General features: G+C 39.2%; 2 protein-coding genes and 1 pseudogene across 12 annotated transcripts; 1 reads left to right on the top strand and 2 right to left on the bottom strand.

Annotated features, from left to right (window-relative positions):
• The first annotated feature begins 325 nt into the window (after positions 1-325).
• On the top strand, positions 326-2,946 carry LOC103439638 (cysteine and histidine-rich domain-containing protein RAR1). Its single transcript, XM_008378215.4, has 6 exons — positions 326-570; positions 928-930; positions 1,030-1,112; positions 1,318-1,472; positions 2,319-2,554; positions 2,638-2,946. The coding sequence occupies exons 1-6, from the start codon at positions 466-468 to the stop codon at positions 2,731-2,733; spliced, it is 678 nt and encodes a 225-aa protein (XP_008376437.1). The 5' UTR covers positions 326-465; the 3' UTR covers positions 2,734-2,946.
• Positions 2,947-3,739: 793 nt separating this feature from the next.
• On the bottom strand, positions 3,740-7,470 carry LOC103439631 (protein TPX2). 11 transcript variants are annotated; one of them, XM_008378204.4, is made up of 13 exons: positions 7,145-7,470; positions 6,712-6,867; positions 6,332-6,494; positions 6,129-6,222; positions 5,874-5,927; positions 5,693-5,775; positions 5,569-5,605; positions 5,393-5,455; positions 5,119-5,172; positions 4,974-5,032; positions 4,603-4,681; positions 4,459-4,521; positions 3,740-3,983 (listed from the first exon to the last, which is right to left on the bottom strand). In XM_008378204.4, the coding sequence occupies exons 1-13, from the start codon at positions 7,335-7,337 to the stop codon at positions 3,918-3,920; spliced, it is 1,164 nt and encodes a 387-aa protein (XP_008376426.1). In that variant the 5' UTR covers positions 7,338-7,470; the 3' UTR covers positions 3,740-3,917. The 11 variants fall into 11 exon arrangements, 5 of the variants coding, with proteins under 5 accessions (XP_008376426.1, XP_070676067.1, XP_070676072.1 ...); XM_070819968.1 differs by having other exon boundaries at positions 3,765-3,983; positions 4,459-4,531; XR_011579686.1 differs by having other exon boundaries at positions 3,821-3,983; positions 4,459-4,531; positions 4,603-4,691.
• A 733-nt stretch (positions 7,471-8,203) lies between these two features.
• On the bottom strand, positions 8,204-16,545 carry LOC103439623 (disease resistance protein RPM1-like; annotated as a pseudogene).
• Positions 16,546-18,718: the final 2,173 nt, after the last annotated feature.

Below are 18,718 nucleotides of genomic sequence, written 5' to 3'. Positions count from 1 at the left end.
AATCATATCGAGACATAGGTAATATTCTCAACAAATCTAAATTGCTTAAGGAGGATTCGAACAAAGGTACAGAAGTAGTTTTGCTCCAACTGCTTTAGCCAATGTGACTACGCCGCATTTGCCCCATATACAGGGGACTATGGATACGAGAAACATACAAGTACAATTTTCACGGAACTTTCTCTCGCGGGCCGGGCCGTAACCGGGCCAATGGGCTCCCGAGTCCAATGACAAAGTAAAAGGGCACAAGGCAGGCGTACTTTCTTGGAAAAAGAGAGTGGGAATATCAAGTACGAATCTGTTTTTTTGAGCTCTGTTGGACGACTTCCCCAGTTCCAATTCCAAGTCAGTCTTTTTCTCCTCCCCCTCCCCCTCCTCCTCCTCCGTCGTCTTCTTCCTCTTCTTCTTGTTTTCCCTTCTCTTTTTTTTTTCTGAGACAGACAGAGAGACCGAGGAGTTGAGAGGATGGAGGGTCAGCGGACAGCTCTGTTGAAATGCCAGCGAATTGGCTGCAACGCCATGTTTTCCGACGACGACAATCCCGAAGGTTCCTGTCAATACCACGATTCGGTACTCTCTCTCTCTCTCTCTTACTGTGCTCTGGTTTGGATGTGAGAGAAGCAAAGAAGATTATCGTTTTCCCTTTTTCTTTCGGTTCAATTTGAATAATTACAATATCCCAACAGCTGACTTGAATCTTAAAAGTAATCACCTTGTAATTAGTTTACTCTAATTTCAAACCAAATTGGGTTTAATTGATCCAAATTCTGCACATTGTGTATCTAATTAAGGTGTTCCCTTGCTTGCTTTGTAAACTATGAAGGCTTTTAATTATTGTGCCTTTTAATTCAGTTTAGATGTTAATTCAGTTTGTTTTCTTGCATGTTTGGGGTTGGCTGACTGCATCGGCATCGTCGAACTTTTCAGGGAGTAAGTATTGCCCGTTGATTTAGTTGTTACATCGTGTTTCGTTAGATTTGCATTTAGTTCGATGCCATAAATTAAGCACAATGTGTTTGTTTTTCCCAGCCTATATTTCATGATGGGATTAAAGAGTGGAGTTGTTGCAAGAAAAGAAGTCATGATTTCACCTTATTTTTAGAATTGCCAGGGTAAGCACCGATTTCGCTGGTATTTTTAAGCATGCCATGGCACCCCACAACATAGTTGAATGGTCGCAACGCTGACATTTGAAGCAAATTTTGATTGTTTGTCGAATTCTTGAGTCCTGAATTAATTGCGGATTTTAGATTTTTGTTAGTTTCAGTTAGTTACTTAAGTCTCATTTTCTTTCTTTTCTCTCTTTGTTGAATGCAGATGTAAGGCAGGTAAACACACAACAGAGAAACCAGTGTTGGCGAAGCCGAAGCCTAAGGCTCCTGTTCCTGCTCCTACTGCAGCTCCTGCTACTGATGCATCGTCAAAACAGTCCTGCTCTAGGTGTCGCCAGGGTTTTTTCTGTTCAGAACATGGTACGTTTCATTTGACGCTTGTTGCTTTTAGCATTGGATTACTGTCTATTCTTCATACTTGGTGTAATGTGTCAGGAAGTTGGTTCATTTTTGCATGATAATTGTGTTAAAAACTAAGGGGTTGTTTTGTATTCAATTTGAAAACACAATTTATCGGTTTCAAAAATGAAGAATGTAGCTAAATTACTCAGTACTCATTAGTTTCAAAAACAAAAAATTAGATCCAAGAAGGATACCAAACAGCCCCCAAGTGTTCTGAACATGTTATCTAATCTGTACACGAATGCTAACTATGATACAACTATTAGAGATTGTAATATTGCCTTCTCATTGTGATTGGTGAATTCAATCTCCAAAGCCGTGGTAACGATCCTTAACATTTATAGATATCAGTAATAGGAAATTTAAAAGGGGGATGTTCTTGGCGCTCCAGAAAAGTCATTGGCACTTCTCAAAAGTGTATTTTTGTTTCGAAATATAAAATGTTTGGAGTGCACAATGACTTTTTTGGAGAAATAATGACATATCCCATGTAAGAAAGGTAACTGTAATAGGATTTGATACAAGGTGATTGAAACACAATTTGGGGGAAATAATGAATATTCCACTCGTCTGGTTTTGGGATCGTTTTTTGGTCAGTACCAGTCCTTGGCCTCGAGGAGATGCAAAACACAACAAAGGCCTTGTGTAGTTGGATTTGTTGTGGTTTTAATCTTCTTGAATCAAACTAGCTGTGTATTTTATTCTGCATAAAATACACAATCTTCTCAATGATTGAATAGTTTATCCCTGATTTCTAGCAACTTGTATTGCATTTCGGGAAGCTGAGCGATGTTCCTTTTCCAGGTGCACAAGCCAAAGAACTAAAATCAAAGCCTGTAAATGTGGAAACAACTCCAATTCCAGAAAGCATTACTGACGATCAAGGCACTTCTGCTCCGCCGAAAAAGATTGTTGACATAAACCAGCCCCAGACGTGTATGAATAAGGGGTGTGATCAAACTTTCAAAGAGAAAGATAACCACGAGAATGCATGCAGTTACCATCCCGGGCCTGCTATTTTCCACGACAGAGTGAGAGGGGTGAGTGTACTACTATAATTGTCAATTCAGTCCTATATAAGTATGTATAATTTGAATAACAGTTTTTTCTTTTGGTATTGCAGTGGAAGTGCTGTGACGTTCACGTAAAGGAATTTGATGAGTTTATGAGCATTCCTCCATGCACCAAAGGTTGGCACAATGCTGACCCGGTATCTTAACATCAGATGCAGGGAAGGATGGTTTGTTTTTACCGTCGTTTTTTTGTGAAATTTTCTTTTTGTTATTGAACTGAAAATACATTTCTTGCAACTGTTTTCCAGGAATACTTAGCTTCTCTCTGTATCACCTTTAGAATATGAATTGTCTTGTCCTGTGTTCTTGTTGAATTGAAACAAATTCGTTGTGTGGAAATCGAACTTTTTACGGCTCTACATGTGATCATTTGATTGTCGTTCACTCTGATCATCTCGGATTTGCTTGTTTCACTGTCTTCTCTCGTTCGTTGATGTTTTGGTTTTATCTTCTTCTTGTACAAGTCAAAACTGGTTCGTCACTCAATGCTATTGCTGGGGATCTATATGAGTAGCAGGTTTAACTGTCTGATAACATGTGTTTGTACGCCGTTATTCAGTAAATTAGTGTGTGATAGAAGGCAGATGGATGGTAAATAAGTGAAAAACTGCTGTTGATAACCTTTGCCTCCAAGGTGAATTTGCTCATGTATAGGGACACATGGTCTACCACCCTGTGTTTCGGGCACACTGAAAGATCTCTGGCTTGTTAAAGAGGATTAGCTTAGATAGGACTATTTGCTCAAGTTCGTGCCCTCCAGGGTGGACTCGGATCCTCTCTAGAACCTTATGTGCGGAGCCAGCAGACCAGTTAATCCTAGCCATTCGTAAGAAATCATACTTTATAGGTACAATTCGTGTTGTAGCATCACAATATACGATAACCAACTTCCAAAATCATGCTAAAGTTTGTTTTCTAATCGAGCAATCCTCTCCTCTCCTGTTACTCACACAATGATATACTGCTTCCCCGCCGAAACACCGATTTTTCCTTCACGACATTTTGCCGTCTTCAACAACTTAGAACCCGCTTAATAACCATTTACATATCACGAAACTACAAGCTTTACGCAGAAGGACGAATTCAGTTTAGTCAAATATATCTGATGGTCTGCTCCTTGAGCAAAATCAATGAGCCAGAGAAAATAGTAGATGATATAAACGTATAATTTACCTCATTATCTTGGTGCAAGGAGCTTTGGCCTGTTCACTTTTGTAGCCTTAATTCAATTAGTGGAAGCAATCAATCGTGTATTAGTATTACAAATTCGGAGCTTGGTCTACTCTGAGTTTCACTAATCACGTTTACTAAGAGAGATTAGTGGTTAATCTTAGCAGGCAAAGGCACTTTTTGACTGGGGTTTTGTATTATGCTGTGCATCGGATGCAAGGGAGAGCTGAAAAATGTCAAAGATAATGAGGAGTTAGAGTGGAAAAAGTTCAATAAATTTAAAACAACAGGAGAAACTTACATGCAATTATTAGAGCATTTCCAATAAACGATGCAAATTACCTTGAAATTGACATTTTACATTTTTATAGTTGGCCGGAAGACACTCCAAGAGCGGAATGTAAGATGTTCATTTTTGCCCAAAGATGTAAATAAAAATATAAATTTACATCTTTGGAGGTTGACCCTCCAATCAAAGAGAGAACAATAAATAGAATCTGAAACTTACATCTCTTCGATTGGAGTAGTTACACCTCCTGGGAATGTAAATGTGATGTTTGCATCTCTTCATTGGAAATGTCCTTAGATGTCTTGCTGGCGATATTTTAAACTGATTTATTTGAAATATCGTCATCTTGACGTTCCAGTTGCATGCATGTAAATTTGTACGTGAAATTGTTAAACCTAGATATTGTTCATACCTTACTAAATAAATCTGTTGGTGGCTCCTTTAGGCATCTCTTGTCGATTGCAAACTTCAATTCCTGCATACAACTTAAAGCATGGCCATTAAAATTATTCACATACAAAAAATGAAAAGACAAGAAGGGCAGAGTTAGATTTACCTTATTTTTAAGAGAGCAAGCTACGCACTTATATATCATTTGACCTTTCTCTTGCTTTAAGGCATACACAGAGTTTGGCCTGTGCAAAACTGTAATATCAAAACATTTAATAGCAACAATGATTCTCATTTGCTGACATGTTTACTTACTTAAAACGGGAATTATATTTGTTCCAATTCTTAATTTTCAAGCGTTTACTGTTGAAAGTATTAACCATAAAAGTAAATATCAAGCGTTTTGGAGACCAAGAAAAAAAAAAGAAAAAAAAAAGCGTTTGGGAGACCAGAAAATTCTACAAGTGCAAGGTTACACTATATCGAAATGAAACAAGATGGGATTCAATTGACAAGTAAAGAGGCAGATATAGTTACCCTTTGATCTCTGTAGCTTCATTTTCTGATAAATAACTAGAGTCGGGTCCATTTGTTACCTGAGTGACAATATTATTTCGTCGTAAGAGTTGAGAAAAATTAATAAGTTCAAATTCGAATAATCGGACAGGTTTCAGAAGGTTACCTGGTGATTAAATGTCTGTTGCATAGCTCGCGCTGATGTCCGAAGGCGGAACACCTGATAGAAATCAAATTAAGAACGTTATGAAGCGCATTTGTAACCACTAGTCAAGTCATTTTGCTTTTGGTAAGAGAAAAATTTGGTAGGAGTTGCTAGCCATGTCATGAAACATTATGTATTTTAGTCTCGTCCGACCCATGACAAGGGCAGCTTTGCCGAAGTTTATCTCATTTGCAAAGACACACCAAAGAAATACATTACAACGTTTTATGATTACCTGAAACTCTGTTGCTGGAATTGTGCTCTTTTTCGGGCTAGGCCATGGAGGAGCCCTATGAATCTGCAGATCAAAATATCAACAAAACGAAAGATCATGAAACTGAATAATATTCCAACGTCTTCAAACCGAAACGAACAATTTCAATTTGAGCGTTGAAAGGACTAGCAACTTGCTTTTGATTGTTCTCCTGGTTTGGTGTTAACCTTGTACCTGAAGATCAGTGTTATAAGCTCAGTAGGTAGACCTTCATAGATCAAACAAAATATTTTACTAAAACCACGCAAGAAGTGAATGTACCTACGTCTTCGTGCTCGATTTGCTGTTTCAAGATTTGGTTCTTTCGGAACTGTAACTTTAGGTCTAGCAGCATCAGCTCCGACCTGCAGGACCCCACGAAAAACTATTTTTTTTCTTATTTCGAATGAAGATAAAATGTCCTTTTCACGATCGAAAGCACATCATCCTTTTTCGGTGTTACCTTTTTTGCCGCCTTATGTAACCAGAGAGGTTGATGCTTGAGTTGTTCAGCAACCTGCGTCACAAGTATATCGTGAGCCCCTTGGAAATTCTTGTGAAGGATTCATAAACTATTGAACTTCATGATTAAGTACGCTATTTGGATTGAGTGGAACAAGCTCATAGTCATAAAGATCATATTCACACACGCGATTAAACGAAGATAAAATAAATCGCAGATGCCAAACTATCAAATGAAAAAATGTTCCAAGTGCACCTTGCGTACATAGCCAGCCTCCAACTTCTGCCTTTTCGTAGGTGGCGGAGAATTCTGTGATTTCTCATCAAGTTTCCCGAGCTTTTTCGCGACTCTGTAATCAAGAGTCAGAAAATCGGAGAAGTTAGAAAACTAAAACACCAAACAATTAGAACAAAAGATACATTGATGACAACAGAAACATCATAGAAAAATAATAGCACCTCCTTAATAATCGATTGGAGTGAACCGCTCGGTGGTGATTTTGCTTGGCCAACTGACTCGCCGTGGGTTTCATTAACGTTGAACTCCTTGAGAGATGTGGTGACTTGCCCGGGGACTTCAGTTTAGCTTTTGGAGTGTCTTGAGCCATGTGATTAGAAAACTCTAATTGTGTCGAAACATGAATATAAAACATAACAGTAGGATAAATTCCATGTACTAATTCATGTGAAGCAAAAGGCAAAGCCGATTCAGAAAACAGAAATAAAATTTTCCAAGCGTAGGTGATTTTACAACGAACTATCGCATCGTGTAAAAATTCTAATACGAAATGAGTTGATGATGCAGAAGAAGTTGACGGTAGTAAGAAATGAAAATGTACTTTTGTCATTATCGTCTACCGCTGCAGAGACCTCCGCTTCCAAGCAATTATTCGGGTTACTGCATCTAGTAACTTCAACATCTTTCGATTCCACGAAGGTTTTTACAGGTTCCGGATGATTCTCTTTTTGCCAATTCAACAATTTTTCAAGGAAAGCTAAAGGATTTGAAACAAATTAAACAAAGAAAAAACAAAGTTAGTGGTAACAAATTAATCCAATCAAATTACAATATTTATAATTCAATTAATCTCTAATCTGTTTATATAAAACAACGTAACCTAATTAAAATGCATGAACTAAACATGTAGATGTTGAAATTAATTAGCAGAAAACGATAATTATTAATGTGGTAATCATAGGAGATGATCCAAAATTCATTGTTTTTGGGACATGATAAGAAACCAACAAACAAATGTTCTGGAAATCGCTTACGCGAGGGCTGATAGCCTCCGGCTGACCGGAACCATTCCTCCGCCTCCTCGGCCTCCCAATCGGATTCCGGCCTAGTGAAGTCGTAGAACTTGGGCGCATCGAATTCGTAGTCCATGTCAATTTCATCCCCCTCAAAAGCCTCCCTCGCGAACTCCACCATTTCTTCGTCCATCTCTCTCTCCCCTCCCTCCATCTCTCTCTATCTTAACCAACTTTCAGGCAAATGAACCAGCCAATTCCATGCGTGTTTTAAAAATTATTTCCATTTTTATATCACAGATATTTTTTACTTTTGTTTTGACGAAAAGCTTTCGGAGACTTTCGAAGAAACGATCGGGTTGGAAACTTTCCCGGGAAATCAAAATTCAGAAACAGAGTGAGAGAGAGAGAGAGAGAGAGAGAGAGAGAGAGAGAGAGATTATATATAAATATATATGTATATATATGTACGTATAAGTTTTGATTAAGGTTAATGTGAAACCCTACATGGAAATTTGTGAAGGGAAGAAATGGAAGATTTGAATATTTGTATGGGGCGAGAATTTCGGGTTGGTTTAAGAAGGCAAACTCAGCCAGAAAAGGAAACACGACGAAGACAGAGGACGAAGACTTTTTTTAGCGCCCAAGTTTGGGAGAAACGTCCCCCAAAGCTGCGTTTGTGGGCTCTCACCTTTACATCTTGTATCTAATTTTTTAAATTTTTTTTTTCAATCAATAAATTTTTTTATATTAGATATTAAATTAGTTACGGATGGAATTTAAACCTACAATGTATGCAAGGACTCAAAATCTTTCTACCACTGTGCATATAAAATATGTGTGGCTGGATCAATCTGTGCATACAAAACGAGAAGCCTCAATCGTGATTCATGAAATTTCTATAATCAACAAAATCTACCCTTTGATTAACAAAATAGCTTAGAGATTACAAATTAATATAAAGAATATAAAATAGTAAAGAATAGGTAAGATAAAAAATAGTAAAAATTTAATATTTTAACTTCAATTATCAAAGTGAGGTTAAAAAGTGCATACGGTTTATCATTTTCTTAGAGAAAATTAATTAGATAGGATATTTTTGCAACCACCAATAAAATTACAAGGAAAATGCCAGGAATGGACGACACAAAGAAAACAGAAGAGAAAGAGCCCCTCCCAGTCAATCTGCAAGAGAAACTAGGATACCAGAGCTAACAACCAACTCTTAACCAAAACATGTCCCATTCCCATGCTTGGTTTCACAAGTTGGAATCAAGCATTCGACCAATGAGCAAAGTTGGAATCACGCAGGGCGTGAGTTTCATATACACCCCTCTTGGTCCGACCTTGTAACCAAAACGAACATTTTGTATATGTTCAACAATCCAATAATGTTGGCCATTTTTTGGATCCATCTGTCGCGCAAACTCCTTTGGCATGTCATAGAAATAAAGATATGTCAGATTCCGGAGATGTTGGATGCCAGAGGGCACCTCCTTCAGTTGTGGGGATGGTCCAATGTGAAACTCTTGGAGAAGAGGCATGACATCATCGTCTGTGATCAACAAATTTAGTCCCATCATTTCCCTCAGATGTAGCGTCCTAAGTTTCTGAAATCCTCCTTCCTCAAAATGCAGCTGCACACCATCATATGCATTGATACCCAAAGTTAACTCCAACAGATTAGGTAGATTTTGAAGGGCTTTTAGTGGGGAATGTAGAAAATGTTGAAGAAGATATTTTCATTACACTCTTAATTGTCAGTACACAGGGATATATATAGTCACACAGACTCTTTACACAAGTGACCTTATCTTCTACAACTAATTACATAAATACCATAACTAACTATTTACTGTTGTAACTAACTTGTGACTGGTTTAGTTCTCTCAATACACCCCCTCAAGCTGAGCTTGGGAGCAGGTGAAGAACCAAGAGGAAGCTTGGACTTGAGAGCAGTAAAGCGACTTTTGGACAGAGACTTGGTGTGGATGTCAGCAAGCTGATCCTGACTGCAAACAAAGTGAACCTTGATGAGATTAGCTAGGACCAACTCACGAATATAATGATAGTCAATCTCCACATGTTTGGTGCGGGCATGAAAGACCGGATTAGAAGCAAGAGAGATGGCTGAAATGTTATCACACCAGAGAGTGGGAGTCTGTGAAAGAGGAAAACCAAGGTCACGAAAAATTTTACAAATCCAAGTCAGTTCGGCTGCAGTGTGGGCTAGAGATCTGTATTCGGCTTCTGTTGATGACCTTGCCACAGTAGCTTGTTTCTTGGCACTCAAACTGATAAGATTGGATCCCAGAAAGATATTGTAACCACTAGTAGAACGTCGATCAAAGAGACAACCAGCCCAGTCCGCATCGGAGAAGGTTGTGAGATGAGTGGCACCCTTTCTGAACCAGAGACCCTCAGATACTGTACCCTTGAGATAACGAAGAATGCGTTTGGCAGCTTGCATATGTTGGTCTCGAGGAGCATGCATGAACTGACAGATTTGATTCACAGCAAATGAAATATCTGGACGTGTCCATGTCAAATACTGTAAACCACCAACAAAGGATCGATACTCAGTTGGATTGGATAAAAAAGGACCACTGTGATCCAATTTGGTAGAACCAAGGGGAGTGCAGCAAGGCTTTGCACCAGTCATATTAGTTTTCCCGAGAAGATCCAGTAAATACTTTGTTTGATGGAGGAAGAGACCTGTGGAAGATCGTTGAATCTCTAATCCCAGGAAGTAGTGCAGTGGACCCAAATCCTTTACTGGAAAGATAGCACTGAGGTTTTGAATGAACAGAGTGCATAAGGAAGAGTCAGGTCCAGTGACTAATATATCATCTACGTACACAAGCACCATGACAGGAGTAGGACCAGGGAGAACAAATAAGGAAGCATCAGAAGACGATTGCTGAAAACCAAGTCGAAGAAGAGCTTGAAACAGTTTGTCAAACCAAGCCCGAGGGGCTTGCTTAAGACCATAAAGGGATTTCCTTAATTTGCAGACATGATGTGGCAGATTAGGATCAGAGAAACCCGGAGGTTGCTGCATGTACACATCTTCCTTCAAATCACCATGAAGAAAGGCATTACTGATGTCCAATTGATTTAAAAACCAATTGAACTGCACAGCAAGGGACAAAATGATTCTAATCGTGACTGGTTTAGCCACAGGACTAAAGGTCTCTTGAAAATCGATACCTTCCTGCTGATGATATCCCTTTGCAACCAAACGAGCTTTAAAACGCTCAACAGTACCATCAGGATTCTTCTTGATGCGGAACACCCACTTGCAGCCAACAACATTGTAGGAGGATGAGGGAGGAACAAGGGTCCAAGTGCCTGTGGATTGTAATGCATTAAACTCATCTTGCATGGCAGATCTCCAATGAGCATGCTTAGAGGCTTGTAGATATGTAGTCGGAATATAGTCAAGATCAGATGGAAGAGGATGTTTGGTAGCTGCATATACCTTGGGTTTGAAGATACCAGCTTTGGAGCGAGTGATCATAGGGTGAGTATTGGGTGGGGGCAGTGATGTAGTTGGTGCAGGGGAAGAGACGGATGCAGTAGACAGAGAATCTGTACGTGAAGCAGCAGTAGGAGGAATGGACCCTTGAGGATGGACATTGTGGGGACTTGAAGGCAAACACTCAGAGGTAGAGTGCAAATCTGGACCCAAAGAGCCAGGAGAGGCACCAGGACGCTGAGGAACCGAGAACTGTAGATCCATAGGGGCGGAAACAGAGGCTGAAGACATAACAGGGATGGTAGGAGAAGACTTAAAAGGATATGTGGCTTCATCAAACTGCACATGTCTAGAAATGTAGAGACGATTAGTGACTGGATCAAGGCATCGATAACCCTTGTGCTGTAAACTGTACCCCAGAAAAACACAGCTTTTGCTTTTTGCTTCTAACTTGGAATGAGTATAAGGTTTGAGCCACGGGAAACATCGACAGCCAAATACTTTCAGTCTGGAGTAATCTGGTGGCTTGAAGAATAGTAATTCCCAAGGAGAGGTAGAGAGGCCAGAGATGGGCAACCTGTTAATAAGATACACAGCTGTGGAAAAGGCTTCCACCCAATAGAGATGTGGAACATTAGAAGCAACAAGTAATGTACGAACAGTCTCCACAATATGGCGGTGCTTTCTCTCAGCACAGCCATTTTGTTCAGGAGTGTGAGGACAGGTAAATCGATGAAGAATACCATGAGTGCGAAGGAAAGATTCAAATTTAGCACCAATGAATTCACCCCCTGAATCAGAATGCACAACCGTGATTTTATTGCCAAGTAGATTTTCTACATATTGTTTGAATACAACAAAAGTAGAATAAGCATCAGATTTTGCCTTTAATGGAAACAACCAACTATATCTACTGTAATCATCTACAAGCAACAAGTAGTACTTAAAGCCACTAGGAGAAGTGATGGAGGCAGGACCCCAAATATCACAGTGTAGTAGTTGAAGACTGTGAGTACTTGTAGAACTGGCAGATGCAAAAGGAAGCTTGTGACTTTTAGCCAAAGCACAATCTGAGCAGAAAAGATCACCAGTAGGTTTGCCGTGCACGACAAGCTTATTTCCTGAAAGAACCTTTCGAAAAATGGAAGAAGATGGATGACCAAATCTTCGATGCCAAGTCTGTACAGGAGCTTTGACACTTATTAAAGCCGAGGGTGATGAAGAGATGAGATGACCAGAGCCTTGAAGAGGATAGAAGCCATCTTTAACTTGTCCCCGCAAAAGCGTCTTCCCCGAAACTCGATCCTTTACAGTGGATCCATCAGGGTCAAGAGTCAAGACACAATTATTATCTTTTAAAAATTGATATGCAGATAATAAGTTGTGTTTCATAGCAGGTACATGTAAGACATTACTCAACTTAAAAGAAGTATGAGATGTATCTAAAGAAGAGGTACCAATATTGTGAATAGGCAGACCTTTACCATCTCCTATATAGACCTTGTCTTCACCAATGTAAGGAGAGGCAACAGAGAGATTTGCAATGTCATTTGTGATATGGGAGGTGGCTCCAGAATCCAATAGCCAAGATGAGGATGGTTTGGAGGAGTAGTGAGCACAAAGAGCTGCAAGTTTGGCTGGTGGCACTCGTCCAAAGATCTCAGGATTCATCCTGTCAAAACAATCAATTGCTTCATGGCTAGTAGAACCACATATTTGACAGGTGGTCTTGTGACTGGATGAAGAGCCTTGGGTGTGAGATCGGGAGCCTGGATGAAAAGCACGAGGCTGACTTGGACGAAAAAGACCAGTGGAGTTGCCACGGGAATTATTGAAATTGCGATTTCCTCTGAAATTGCGATTGGTCCGGCCTCTGTTAGAATTGTAACGAGAAGCAGATTGAAGAGGCTGACTATATGCAGCGAAGGCCTGTGAAGAAGGCGTTGGGAACAAAGGTGCTTGAGACTGAACAGAAAATGCTTGAAAAGCCTCAGTAGTAGGAGTGGACAGAGTGTTCTTACGACGAGCCATGGAAAGCTCTTTAGTCAGCAACAGACCATGTAATTCATCAAGAGAAGTTGAAGACAACCGCAGCATGATGGAGTCAATAAATGACTCGAATTCATCAGGAAGACCGTGAAGTGTTGCAGCAATGAGATCACGATCAGAAACAGTTGCGCCAGCAGCATTGAGAGAATCTGAAATTTCCTTGAGTTGCTGTAGATATTCCGAGATCGATTGAGAGCCTTTTTGAATTGATTGAAGACGAGAACGAAGCTGGTGAATATGAGCTTCAGAGACTCCACCAAAACATTGTTCAAGCTTCTGCCAAAGCTCTCGAGATGTGGACACCCCTACCGTGAATGGAATGAGATCTTCAGATAGAGTCGAGTTGAGCCAAATCAAGAGGTTTTGATCTTTTTCAAACCACTGCTCAAAAGCCAGATTCAAGGAGCGATCAGGGAGAAGAGGATCCGGACATGGCTCAGTGCCGTCAACGAGGCCAATAAGTTTGTACCGGCGCAAAATCGGAGCAAACAGTGCGCGCCATGGAAGGTAATTGGTGCGTTTGAGTTTGATTGGCACCATGCTACCAATGTTTTGGATCGTAAGAGACATATACGAGTTCTGAGGTTGAGGATTTCCAGAGGGATTAGGGTTTGGTAGTGACGATGAGATCGGCGGAGACGAAGAGCCAGATGGGGAGGCCATGATAGACAAGCTCAAAATGCGAGAGAGGAGGAAGAATCAAAGACAGAAAGCACAAGATCGATCACGAAATCGATCAAGAAATCGATCAAGAAACAGAGAAAACGATCGAGAAATCACCGACTCAAATATATCACCGACGCAAATTGAAAGAAATTGCTGATGAAAACTACCAAGACAGATCAAGAACAGTGATCAGAAGACCAAATCAACGAAGAAAGTTGATCAATCTGAACAGAAATCAGAGGAGTAGAGCGGAAGAAAGGAGGATCGAATGCCGGAAGGCGAATGGCGATGAAACCATGTAGAAAATGTTGAAGAAGATATTTTCATTACACTCTTAATTGTCAGTACACAGGGATATATATAGTCACACAGACTCTTTACACAAGTGACCTTATCTTCTACAACTAATTACATAAATACCACAACTAACTATTTACTGTTGTAACTAACTTGTGACTGGTTTAGTTCTCTCAATAGGGAATCTCTCAACCTTGACCAAAAAATGCCTATCCTGACGAGGTGTTGAAGATTTGAAATCCAACCTGGCAACTGCTCTAAACGCCCTATCAAGAAGAGAGCACGAATAAATTGTGGTGGAGTTGAAATGGATTCTAGATCAAGGACTTCATCTTCATTTATTGCAGTTAAAATTAGAGATTCAAGGTGGTTCATCTTTTCAATAGAAGCACACACAGCCCTTCCATCTTCACTTTTCAAGTTTTTTAGGCCTAACTTCCGCAGCTGTCTTAACTTTCCCAGTTCTTTGATTATCCTGATCCCTCCATGATTCACCTCCACATGGGACAATTTTTGCAAAGCTTGTAAGCATCCAATACCTTCATGTATCTTCACTCCTTTTTCCATATTCAAGAACAAACCCAAGTCGTAGTTGTAGTCAAGATGGTAGGCCAAAAGATGCCGCAACTTAACAAGCTTGTTGATCTTGGCTGGTATTTCATACACCAGAGACTGTTTTAGATCCAGGGTTTCCAAGTTTTGTAGATTGCCTATGGAGTCTGGAAGCAACTTCACCTTTGTATTCCTCAGGCTTAAGTACGTCAAGAGATATAAATCCCCCACATATTTAGGAAGTTGATTGATTGGAGCAGCCGTGAAATCCAATACTTTCAGAAGTTTAAAGTTTCCACTCAATGTATCGAGAAAAGACTCGGGCCATTCTTCTAGGTTGAAAGTAAATACAGAACGAATATGAAATTGTGTAATGCTTTCCAAGGCCTCAGAGGGATTGATGTCCATTGAGAGACGTCGAGTTGTTGGTTTAAAAGTCAACTTGCCTTTTGATAACACATGACAGAAGCTGGAATCCAACCCCTTTTTAAGGAGGACGTCGTGCAATAGATCATGAACTCTACAACCTCGAGCTTTTCCATCAATGTAAACTTCTGAAACTTGAACCAGGCTTCTGTGAATTAGCTCCATCAAGTATTCCTCTCCAACCTCTTCTAGTGTCTTGCCCATCTTCGGTTTCACAAAGCCTTCAGCGATCCACAACCGAACTAATCTTATGCAACTAACTGAGTAATCCTCAGGAAAGATGCCAAAGTATAATACACAAGATTTGAGGTAATACGGTAGATGGTGATAGCTGAGGGATAGGATTCTTGTGAGGCTTGTAAGGTGGGGATTGCTTTCTAACTCTGAACTTAAGCTATTGTATAACTTCTGCCATTCAGACACAACTTTAGCTTTGGTTGACAGCAGACCACCTACGGAAACAATTGCCAAAGGTAGTCCTTCGCATCTTTTGACGATGTTAAGAGACAACTCTTCCAACTCTTCAGGACACTTTCCCTCCAATTCAAACTGAAATGCCTTCCTACAAAACAATTTCCATGCCTTGTTTGGAGGCAGATGCTGCAAGTGATGAACATGAACAAAACAAGATCTTTTGCAAAAGTTGGCAACATCTTGAATCCGTGTAGTGATAATTATTCGTCCGCCTTCATTATCGGGTAAAGCATGTTCTATTGCCCCCCAAAAATCTACTTTCCACACATCATCAAACACAACAATGTACCTCTTTTGCTGCAAATACTCTCTCGATGTGCTAATCAGGGACTCCTCATCCATTGTGTCAATTTCCTCTGGGAAACGCTCCTTCCTTGAACTGTAGAACTTTTTGATTACCGTCCTCAGAAGATCCTCAACCCTGTACGACTGGGACACTGTAATCCAAGCATAGCAATCAAAGTGTGCCATCACCTTCGGCTGGTCATACACTTTCTTGGCAAGAGTGGTTTTCCCAAGTCCTCCCATGCCAACCACTGATATCACTTCACGTCTCGTCGCTCCTTCTACCAACAAACGAGTTAGCTCATCTCTGGCAGATTCAATCCCCACAATTTCAGCTTCCTTAATGAAAAGGGAAGCCACTCGAGGGTCGTTCGACAGTAGAGTCTTTTCTCCACTGCTCTGGCCTTGCTGATCAATGGATTTGAATCCATATCTTTCACTTCTCTCCTTGATTTCACGAACCAATTTTTTTATACTGTCAACTTTCGAAACTATCCCATCCTTTGATCTCATTTTTTTAGCCAACCGGATAATTTTGTGGAAAAAACGAAGGAATCCATGGTGTTGATGATGCCATAAGATGCGGAGCAAATATTCATCAATGACATCTTCAATGTAAAAAGCTGCTTCTCTTACTTGATTGACCCAAGTTTTGACACCGTCATTCCCCGTCTCTCCATCTGCTGCTGCAGCCATAGCATCTGCTTCCTTGAGGAATGATCGGATGCTTTCGAGTTCATCTTTGATGAAACCAACTTCAGTACGTGCATTTCTCGAAAGGTTTGCTTCTGTGGCGATGAGTAGTTGAATTAACTTGTCGATCACAAAGCATACAATCTGTTCTGCCATTTTGTATCCTGCCCTTTTCTGGCAGACAAAGCATCTATAATTGATGAATATGTGCTCAATTATATGAAATTTTGAACATTTTAGAATTCTGTGTGCAGTATTTCTGGTTAGGTTGCAGACGGAAGAGGATCCTCTCCGGATCCACTTTGTAGGAATTTTAGAAATTCTCATATCCTAGCTATTCATCGTACATCATGCCGGTAATTTTCATCAGGTACTATTTATGTTTAATTTTAAATAAAAATCAAATAATTTTTTACCAAACGATGCACGATGAATAGTTAAGATGTGAGAACCTCTAACATTTCCACATTTTGAATCCGGATGGGATCCGAATCCGTTGCAGACGACTTTCTAGATTGTAAGGTGAATTAAAATATGAAGGTGATGTGATAAGGCAGCAATTGGCTCATATTGAATTATGATGTGATAAGGCAACGATTGGCTCATATTGAATTGGAGGCAGATTCTCTGCCCTCCCACTTTCAGTGTCCTTCCGTACCCTTCTGTTTTGTGTAGTTACGGTTAAGCTATGTTAACATTTTATATTATTTTTTATAAAGATAATAAGACAAAAAAGAATAGTAATATAAAATATTGACGTGGCTTAACCGTGACCACACAAACAGGAGGGCATAAGAAGTGGGAGGGCAGAGAATCTACCTCCTATTGAATTAGGTAATCCATAAGGAATCCATCAAATCAGAAAATTCGTGTCGTTGAAATTTGATTTAACGGTTACAAACAGATAGCCAATTTAAAAGTTATAATAATTTTAATGATTTGATCAAATTTCAACTGTACGAATTTCCTTATTTGATGGATTCGGAGGAAGAGATTCGGATTCCTATCCAATCCATTATATCATATTGCAGACTTTTTCTGATTCAATTTTCAATAATTCAAGAACTGCTGGTATATTATGGAAATGGATCCAGAGAGAATCAATGTCAGTATATTATGTCCTGAACTTGGAATAATGTATAAGGAGAAATTTTTTAATGTGACTAAAATACGGAACTGAGCATCACATGCCTTTATACAAGGCACACCAAAAAGTGAGACCAAACCAACCATTCCACCAGCTGGCAGATGGGATTGACTAGTAATTGCATGCTTAATGGTTTGCCTTACCAAAGCCAACAAGGTTTCCTGTGGCTTTGCATCAATAGTAATACCTATCCAAACTCTCTTTTAAAAAAAAAAAAAAACAAGAGCAGTATGATATTTTCATTCATTTATAGAAGAGTATTATAAATATATATCATGAAGAATTTGGCTTCAAAAGGGTCTTTATAAACTAGATCTAAAAATATTACAATAAGCATCACTACTTGCAAAGCAACAAGTAAACTTCAACCATTCATCTGAGCTCATTGGGAATCACATGATTACACAGATAAAATGGGAAACTTCATGTTACAAGATGATCATGTGAGAACAAAATCTCAAACCATAAATTGTGATTGAGAGTACGATGCTTATAGGTCTATCGCATCGCTTAATCACCACCATGATTCCAAAGCAACAAATTAATGAAGTAGATCCTACAAATAAAAAATCTCCATCCTTCATACATAGATTCAGAAGAGGCAGCACAACCAAACGAAAATTAAAACAAGCACTCTCCTATAAACAAACAACCACCATTTTATACTTGGTAAGCCTGCCGTCATTCGTCAAACCTTTCAAATTTTCAATTCAAAATTATCATATTTTTTAATAGAAGAAGGCCTTCAACACATGTGGTCATATCTCTATTAAGAGAGAAATTTCAATGTGTTCAAAATACGGACGGCACCTCATGTTATTGTACAAAATGTTGAGAAGTTTTATTTTTCAAATGTTTATCTACTTGTATAATTACATATGACGTAGGTGTCCGTGTTTCAAACGCTAAAAAATTTCTCTCTATTGTAGACGTGGTACAAATGTGATATGAAATGTAACAAGAGTATCATTTTGATTAAAATTACATCTTTACCCCCAGAAAGATTACATCTCTGCAATCACCTAAAGTTCAATGAAATTTTATTATGACATTTGAGCATTTTGTGTTTCAGACGCTAAAAACTTGATTCATTCACCTAAAGTTCAATGAAAGATTACATCTCTGCAATATAGTCAGCCGAGCTGGAAAATTGCTATGTTGTAGCAATAGCAGTCGTTGAGGTCAACAAGTGAGGCCACACCAACCATTGCACCAGCTGGGTATTACAACTAAACAAACAACCGCCATTTTATATTTGGTACGCCTGCCATCGTTCATGAAGTTGTTTAGAGATTTTTTTAGTGTATTTGAAACACAGAATAGTATCAAATATTATTTTGAGCACATTAAAAATTTTCTTAATTTTTCTAATAGAAGTAAGATCCACACACATTTGCATCATAACGGTTACAAATACAGTAAGAAAAATATGATAAGAAAAGACTTTGATTCAAAATTACATCTTTACCCCAAAAAGAATGAAATTTCGTTCTTTTTGTTATTATACGAGGATGGTGTTTGTACGCCA

The sequence above is a fragment of the Malus domestica genome, chromosome 01 (genome assembly GCF_042453785.1).
Source record: "Malus domestica chromosome 01, GDT2T_hap1".
NCBI lineage: Eukaryota > Viridiplantae > Streptophyta > Magnoliopsida > Rosales > Rosaceae > Malus > Malus domestica.
This window is presented reverse-complemented; position numbering and strand designations above follow the sequence as displayed.